Below are 8,214 nucleotides of genomic sequence, written 5' to 3' on the forward strand. Positions count from 1 at the left end.
GCTTAAAAATTACTTGTTTATTAATTTTCAACCAACTTCCAAAAAATGAGGAGGTTATCAGTTCGTCGGAATATTTTTTATTTTTTTTTTGTATGTATGTTACCGCATAACTTTGGGACCACGTCAACCAATTTCGATAATTTTTTTTTGCATCGGAAAGGTAGTGTCTCATAGCTGGTCCCATACTAATCTGGTTTAGATCCGATCATTGAATCATGATATATATATATATATGGGGCATTTCACCTCAAGTGACCCAACTTTTGAAATCGATGTTTTCCGATCGGGATGAAATTTGCACCAAGGTTAGTCCTAAAAAATAGTAGTTATGACACAAAATTTCAATGGGATCGGTCAAACACACTCCGGAGTTGGAGGGTCTAGAATTTTGACATTTTGGTCAAACGGCCATTTTTTTCGGATCCATATCACTAATTACCTATTGTATTTAGAAAATTTTTTCAGGAATGTTTTCGATAGATTTCTCTTCAGTCTTAAACAATTTTTTTTTTAATTAAAATAAATTTTTTTGAATTTTTTTTTTTAAATAAAAAATATTTTTTATGTTTTTTTCAAAAAGGGTATTTCTTTTTAAATTTTTTTTAGCTTAGGTATTTTTCTTTAAGAGCTTTGTGGTCGCTTAGTGGGATGCGAGTTGTTTATCAATCAAAATTAGCGTTTAGTAACTCGAAACAGCGGTCTTTTTAATTTTTAATATATGACCTATTGTCTTCTTTTTTCGTATTATTGTGTAAGTGTCTCTGAAACCTGAAAATAAAACTTATATGAGAAGGTATATACAATTACCTTTCCAAAGGTATATAACACGCCTAACCAAAGTTTCATACTCTCGATACTGCAATTCCCGTAGTTAAGGATGATTAAGATTTTTCGTAGTCTAACACAGCAGGTACTCGATTTTGTGCATCCAAACTCTTTATTAATAGCTTTGCAGAATTTTGAGTATTAGATTTGATACCTACTAGCACAATATTTAAAAGGTATGAAGAATATAGGATTTTCCGGTAGTTAAGGATGATTAAGATTATTTCTTTTTTGCTCAAAAGAAAGCTTAGGTATTTTTTTCTTTAAGAGTTTTGAGGTCGCTTAGTGGGATGCGACTTGCTTATCTATTAAAATGAGCATTTAGTAACTCGAAACAGCTTTTTTTTTAGTTTTTAATATATGACCTAAGTTTTTCTGAAACCTGAAAATAAGACATATAAAAAATTAGATACAATTACCTTTCCAACGTTATATAACAAGCAACTAAAGTTTCATACGCTCTAAACTATAATACCCACAATATGTACACCTCTGTAATAAAATAACTGTTTTTCTATAGAATTGGTGAAAATTATGAATTTTTTTATTTATTTAGAATAGTTTTTAATATATAATTTAATAAATAGATACATAAAAAGTATACAAGATAGTTAATTTTCTAATAGCCAGCCTTCCATCAGCCTTATTTTCCACCTTTCTTTGTGGCTTTTTTCGTCAATCCTTTCTTAGGGTTACTGGGTTCTGCTGTTGATTTCACTTCGGGTTTCGCTTTTGGAAAGAAATCACATTGGGTAGAGGAAGAAAACTTCTTTAACTTGAGCCTTCCATCGCCAATCGGTATGAAAGCATGATATTGAGCGGTACCATCGATTGTTACTGCAGCATCGAATCTGCTCTTCAGTGATATCGCAGTTTCCGCATGATCATCTTTGCTACTAAACATTATTTCAGTTTCTTTACAATAATTCTTTGCCCACCGGAATAAAGCTATCGCATCTATGATACGAGCTTGATGAGAGCATTGGAGGCTATACTTCGCTGCAATTCTTTTAATATTTGCTCCTATACCATCACATGGTCCTTTACCATCAGCAGTAGGATGAAAATACCACTCAGCTGGTGTATCGAAATCTATTTCATGAGCCATAAGATTTGCGAAGCTACTTTTGTTTTTAAAATGCTGACGAGCTCCATCCGAAACGTAGTAAACCTTCGCTACTGTGAATTTGGATTTTAGATAAATTAGTATTATCTTCTGGTACTCATAAACAGCAACGGCGTCATGCCTCAAATCGTCGGATATGATTGCCATACTTTTATGTTCCAGTTTTCTATCTTTCATGTAGTAAATAACTATTGTAAATATAGTTGCTTGGTCGTTATTGAAATGGAATGCTTATATGGCATCCTGGATAACATATTTATAGTTTTCTGCGAAATCGTATGAAATAACGAATTCACCTGCTTGCAAATGTATCTTCAAATTTTCGAAGAATGACCGCTGCTCCTTGACTAGAAAGTCATGGGTTCTCAAGTTTACCAATCCGGTACAAATTTCTTCCACAAAATCATCCACACTTAAGATAACTGTTTTCAATGCGCACCTTTCAGACTGCAGCCAAGATTCAAATTTGACCTCCTCCACAAATTCTCGGTCAAAAAACTTGATCAAATTCTCTTTGATGAACGTAGTTCCAGGGCAATTTGAGCATTTACCCAAATGGCAAGAAGTTGATACATTAGGACACATTGTCAATTTAAGGCAATCACGGTAACTGTTTAAATCTTCCGGCGAATCATTTGTTAAATAATTCAAGTTGATTTCCTTCAACATCAGCTTCACATTTTCATGATAAATGCAAACGCATACTGTATGAGTCCCGCTGCTTCCTGCCAAGACGCAATGTTTTGGCCTGAGCTGGGTAAATTTTGTGAATCCAATTTTAATATCCTCGTGTTCAGATTGAAAGCTCGCGAACAGCTCATTCAGGTTGCAGAGAATTATCCTCTTCTGCATTTGAACTTTCTTACCGTCAATTCGTACAGACACCCAGTCTTTCATCCCTGGCATCAGGCGACTCATATCATCGCGCTGATAAAACTGAGTCACTAGAGCTTCAGTTTTGCACTCTAAAGGTTTTCCTTTCTTTGTGTTTGGGAGTGTGAGTATGCCATGCTCTGCAACTAATTTTTTAGCAATCCTGGCTTTTCTTTCTGATGTTCCAAACTCAGCCATTGTTTTTGCGCGACTACATGTCGGTGGAGCAAGCGTGAGAAGTTGAATTTTTTCTGCTCTACTAGTTGAAGTTTTGTACTTTACTTTTATTTGCTCAAGTACTTTTACTGCATCCTTGTGGTATTGGTTTTGGCACTCATCCCTTGAAGTCATATTTTCTTCAGTACAGTTGGAACCATCGTCATCGGAAATTCGGTCATCATTCTCAGATTCAATATGGTCTCTATCTAGAATAACGTCTTCACAAGGCTCATTGCTTTTCGAAGTCGGTAATTCCTTCAATTTGCTGAGCTCTTTCCTGCACGATCCACAAATTGGCATCCGTTTTGATAGCGTAGGGAATTTTGATATTAAGCCGTCAGAAATCCGTCGTGTATCTGAAGATACGTGTTTTTTTTTTTGTTGAAGGGATTAAAGCAAAAAGAAGCAAAAATTTCTTTATCAAGCTTAGCCTTTTTATGAGCCATAGCTATTCAAAATATTAATTATGTAAATAACACAGTCTTTATTTTAACGCTGTTTCTAAAAAAGTGGTCTTCAGAATGACCATACACTGCCTTCATAAACTCCCAGCAAAAAATCGGTAATCGCTTTTAGTGGTAACGTGTTCTAGAAGGCATAGCGTTATAATGCCTTCGAATTTTTTCGCTTCTTTTAGGCATTGCCAGTAATGCAAAGTAGAATGTGCTACAATATTTTATTTATCTCGCTTCTTCGTTTCATTTCGGGGAATGCAAAGTAGAATGTCCTATAATATTTATTTTTTAATTCGTTTCTTTGCTTAATTTCCAGGAATGCAAAGTAGAATGTCCTACAATATTTTATTTGTTTCGCTTCTTTGCGTCATTTCAGGTAATGCAAAGTAGAATGTCCTACAATATTTTATTCGTTTCGCTTCTTTGCTTCATTTCGGGGAATGCAAAGTAGAATGTCCTACAATATTTTATTTGTTTCGCTTCTTTGCTTCCTTTCGGGGAATGAAAAGTAGAATGCTGCACCGTAGTCAGCTGAAAAATGGAATGAATATCCAAAAATTCTTTTTCTACCGTTACGTTCTGTGGAAATTTGTCTCGGATAAAAATCATGCTTTGCTTTGTTCAATTTGCAGCGAAGTTGAAGTCAGTCAATGAAGTGACGTACAAGAGTGAGGAAGTACAATTTTAAGCTTAACTAAATATGCATGTATGTACATTAGACTGGGTCGAAAAAAAAAGTTGCTAATGTCCGCCCCTAAATTTAAAGATTATGTTGAGAGGGTTCTGGAAAAATTTTATTTTTTTTTTTTAACCCTCCGAAATACAGCCGAAATGGTTTTTTCGTTGTAACTTGGTTATTTGATGGCCGATTTTTAAAATTGATATGTCATTATTTTTGTCTTGAGAAGCTTCACTTTTCGTTCTTATGTCTTTTTAAGCTTTGAAGTCGCGTTCGCATGATAAGGGCAGAAACAAAATTTTACCCCCCCTAAAGTATATTTTTTTCCTTACCAAACGAAAGTACTTAAAAATTCAAGAAAATGTTGCCTTCAAACTATATTACTAAAATAATAAACAAAGGAGTTATAGCACTTTTAATATCACAGGTCAACATGAGTTTCAGATGTAAGTATAATAACACAGTACAACAAAAATTGATTTTTTTTATGCAACAGAGTAACCTAAATTTAAGGATTATGTTGAGAGGATTTCGAAATTTTTATTTTATTTTTTTTTTAACCCTTCGAAATACAGCCGAAAAGGTTTTTTCGTTGAAAGTTGGGTATTTGACGGCCGATTTTTAAAATTAACATGTCATCACATTTCCTTTTAAGCTATGAAGTCGTTTACCCATGGTTAGGTCAGCTAACAAAATTCGCCCCCACAAATTCCTCCAACAGTTTTCTTAGTTGGAAATTTAATCTCACTGCTTTCGTACCAATTTAGGTACATTTTTGCTACGATTTTTCCCAAATTCATACTCTTTGTTTTCGTCGCATCAGCAACCCGGGGAGTGCAAAACTGACGCTGTCAATAGCGAGCTAACCTCTTGTAATTTAATCATGCCAATAAATTTTATAAATTGTGGAAGTCAAAGTAAATAAGTGAGTCAAACCTGTTGTTTCGTGTTGATAATAATAATTTATAATTAATACCATAAATTGTGCTGGTGAAATAAAATTAAAAAGTGACTTAACAGTGTGTGCAATTTAAAAATGGCTTTCGTTAAGCGCGATATTGATATTAAAATGTTACCTACGAAACGTGGTGTTATTGAATATTTTTTGTTCCTTAAATATTACGGCTCTGCAAGTGTTCCAAAAAATCGAAGTCTCAATGAATATTTGCCAATAGTTATGAACACAATTTCAAAGTTGTGGCAGCAGGCAAACATCCCTATAGTTACAAGAACTACGCTCCGGAGAAACATTGAAAGCCTCCTTCAAAGTTATTACAATGTAAAAAAACATCCTTATGAATATAATGATCAGGAATGGAATAAAATATTGTTAATTTCAAAGTGTAAGTGCATTATGGACTTAAATCGACAATGTGATTGCCCTAGTGCAAGTAGAGTTCCAACCGCGGTAAATGACTTTCTTTATGATCAATGCGGGCCAAGGCTTTTGTCATTAGATAGTGGGCTTGATCATACTAGAACTGACAATTGCTCGCTAGAATGTAATGTTGAAAATCACACTGAAACCGCTGCAAGTTCGATTGGTTATGTGCCTAGCTCAAGTGAAGACGATGAAGCAAGTGAAGAAGTCACACAAAGTTTAAAAGTATCTGATTTGTCCTTAAAAAATTATTGCTCGGCGTTAGATAGGACGGATACTTCAGATCGCTTTGGATCATTGCTTGCTACAATGCTAATAAAAGATTTGCAAGCTGCGATTGCTACAAAAGTAAAAAAGGATTTTAAAGAAAACACAGCGGATAAAATTATGAAATATTTTGATTATCTGGTCATTGACAAAAATAAAATTCACGCGAGCGTAACAAATGTAGAGCACAAACTGAAGCAGCAACAAAAACTGGCACTGATCTTAAATGCATTTCGTATGATGGTAAACAGGACGTAACACTAAAAAAAAAAATAGTTCACGGTAGCGTAAGAACAATGCTTCTAAGAGAGGAGCATATTACAATTTTGAAAGAGCCTGATTCGAAATTTATTGGATACGTATCTCCAAAAGAAGGCACTGGGGAAGCAATCCAGCAAGCAATAGTAAGCTTTTTGAATACCCAAAAATATTGCTTAAACGAACTTGTAGCTATAAGCTGTGATGGTACAGCTGTCAATACTGGATATAAAATTGGAGTAAATGCACAAATGGAACGTTATTTACAAAGGCCCTTGCAGTGGAATGTGTGTTTGTTACATTTCAACGAGTAGCCTCTAAAAAAGTTGTTAACGCATTATATTGGCAAGCAGAAAGGACCTGGTGTTTGGCCAGGGGTGTTGGGGTCTGAAATTATGACTTGCACCAAATACCCGGTAGGTTGTCCACACTATAATAGTTAATGTTATAAACAAAAACATATATTTTCCTTATCAGGTTGTAAGTGGTTTTGAGGCTATTGCTATGGGAGTTATTCCTGAAAATATTGGCTCTTGGGAATTACGCAATGATCAGCGTTATTTATTTGATATGGTTTTGGCAGTAAATAATGGTGAATGCGATGAATATCTCGCTAGTAAGAGCCCCGGTCCCGTCAGTACAGCTCGGTGGCTTACAACAGCTTCCAGGTTACTTCGGGTATATGTTTCCAAAGAAAGCCCGTCAGCGGAGTTGCGAAACATGGTAGAGTTTGTTGTGAAAGTTTATGCACCATTCTGGTTTCTTGTAAAGAGCCAGCCACAAGCAATTCATGGAAGTAGACACGTTTTTAAGTATATTTGCTGGATACGCGAACTATCAAATGCTGTTCAAGCCATTATACGTTCAGCTATAGAAAATAATGCATATTATTTTCACCCAGAAAATATATTATTAGCCATGATAACCGACGCTGATCCAGAGATACGTAATGATGGGTACGAAAAAATCAAAACAGCACGTCAATATCCACCAGCAGGGCTTCGCGTGTTCAAGGTCCCAAAGCGTGGCGTAATAAACTTTGAAAGTAAGTCGTATGTCAGCATGATCGATTGGAGTCAGTTTAAGATTACGGAACCCCCTTGTGTGCAGTTCTACCCAGATAGTGAACTTACAATGTTTCAATTTTCGGAAAATGAAGTGATAAATATCCCAGGTAAATATCTTCAAACTAAAAACTTCACGGGTCTTATAGTACTTTTAAATCATTTTTTTTTAGAGTTCCTCTGTCATTCCCAGAATACCGAACGGTTTGTGCGTGTTGTTAGTGAGTCTGCAAGTGCTGTCACTGATGAAAAGCGCCTGGGCCACATTTTTGCAAAATTAGAAAGCCGAGACCAATATAAAAGCCTTGATTCGCGCCAAAATTTGCTTAAGTAGCAATAAATATTGTAAGTGAAATAACTTTTTTGTTGATTATTTTAGTAATATAGTTTGAAGGCAACATTTTCTTGAATTTTTAAGTACTTTCGTTTGGTAAGGAAAAAAATATGCTTTAGGGGGGGTAAAATTTTGTTTCTGCCCTTATCATGCGAACGCGACTTCAAAGCTTAAAAAGACATAAGAACGAAAAGTGAAGCTTCTCAAGACAAAAATAATGACATATCAATTTTAAAAATCGGCCGTCAAATAACCAAGTTACAACGAAAAAACCATTTCGGCTGTATTTCGGAGGGTTAAAAAAAAAAAAAAAAAAAATTCCAGAACCCTCTCAACATAATCTTTAAATTTAGGGGCGGACATTAGCAACTTTTTTTTTTTGTATGGGGACCGACCCAGTCTAATGTACATACCGATTTTAAAGAAAATCTAAATACCTAAATAATTACATACATATGTACGCTGATTTATAAAAATTTTAATTAATTTTAACCTTTTAAGACATTTTCTGATTTCAATTTAATATAAATAAGTATGTACTTATCTAGGCATTCTACATTAGTTTCTCTGTAAGGCATTCTTTGTTCGCTTCTTTGGATTCTGTTTATCCATGCGTTCTCCCTTCGTTTGAAGGTAATGCTGCGGGTAAGGGCTTACCTCCAATGACATGCCCATGTTAAAATAAGGTCAACAATATTAATTATAACATTCAAGATAAACGAGCAGGATAGGC

At 34.8% G+C, this 8,214-nt stretch overlaps 1 protein-coding gene across 3 annotated transcripts; it reads left to right on the forward strand.

The window, feature by feature from the left end:
* The first annotated feature begins 4,734 nt into the window (after nucleotides 1-4,734).
* LOC118735269 lies at nucleotides 4,735-7,567 on the forward strand. Of its 3 annotated transcripts, XM_036464924.1 has the most exons (3): nucleotides 4,735-5,478; nucleotides 6,607-7,257; nucleotides 7,321-7,567. In XM_036464924.1, exons 1-3 carry the CDS (start codon nucleotides 5,214-5,216, stop codon nucleotides 7,479-7,481), a joined length of 1,077 nt encoding a protein of 358 aa, XP_036320817.1. In that variant the 5' UTR covers nucleotides 4,735-5,213; the 3' UTR covers nucleotides 7,482-7,567. The 3 variants fall into 3 exon arrangements, with proteins under 3 accessions (XP_036320817.1, XP_036320816.1, XP_036320818.1); XM_036464923.1 differs by having other exon boundaries at nucleotides 6,607-7,567; XM_036464925.1 differs by lacking the exon at nucleotides 4,735-5,478 and adding an exon at nucleotides 6,409-6,499 and having other exon boundaries at nucleotides 6,561-7,567.
* The last annotated feature ends 647 nt before the right edge of the window (nucleotides 7,568-8,214 follow it).

This window comes from Rhagoletis pomonella, unplaced genomic scaffold (assembly GCF_013731165.1).
Source record: "Rhagoletis pomonella isolate Grant_MI unplaced genomic scaffold, Rhpom_1.0 Rhpom_scaffold_00003, whole genome shotgun sequence".
In the NCBI taxonomy this organism is placed as follows: domain Eukaryota; kingdom Metazoa; phylum Arthropoda; class Insecta; order Diptera; family Tephritidae; genus Rhagoletis; species Rhagoletis pomonella.

Excerpts from the sequence above, each read along its gene's own strand:
- LOC118735269 (XM_036464923.1), top strand. The coding sequence starts at position 5,214 with ATGGCTTTCGTTAAGCGCGATATTGATATTAAAATGTTACCTACGAAA. Across the intron at positions 5,479-6,606 it reads AAAAAAACATCCTTATGAAT|ATATTGGCTCTTGGGAATTA; the intron begins ATAATGATCAGG and ends TTATTCCTGAAA.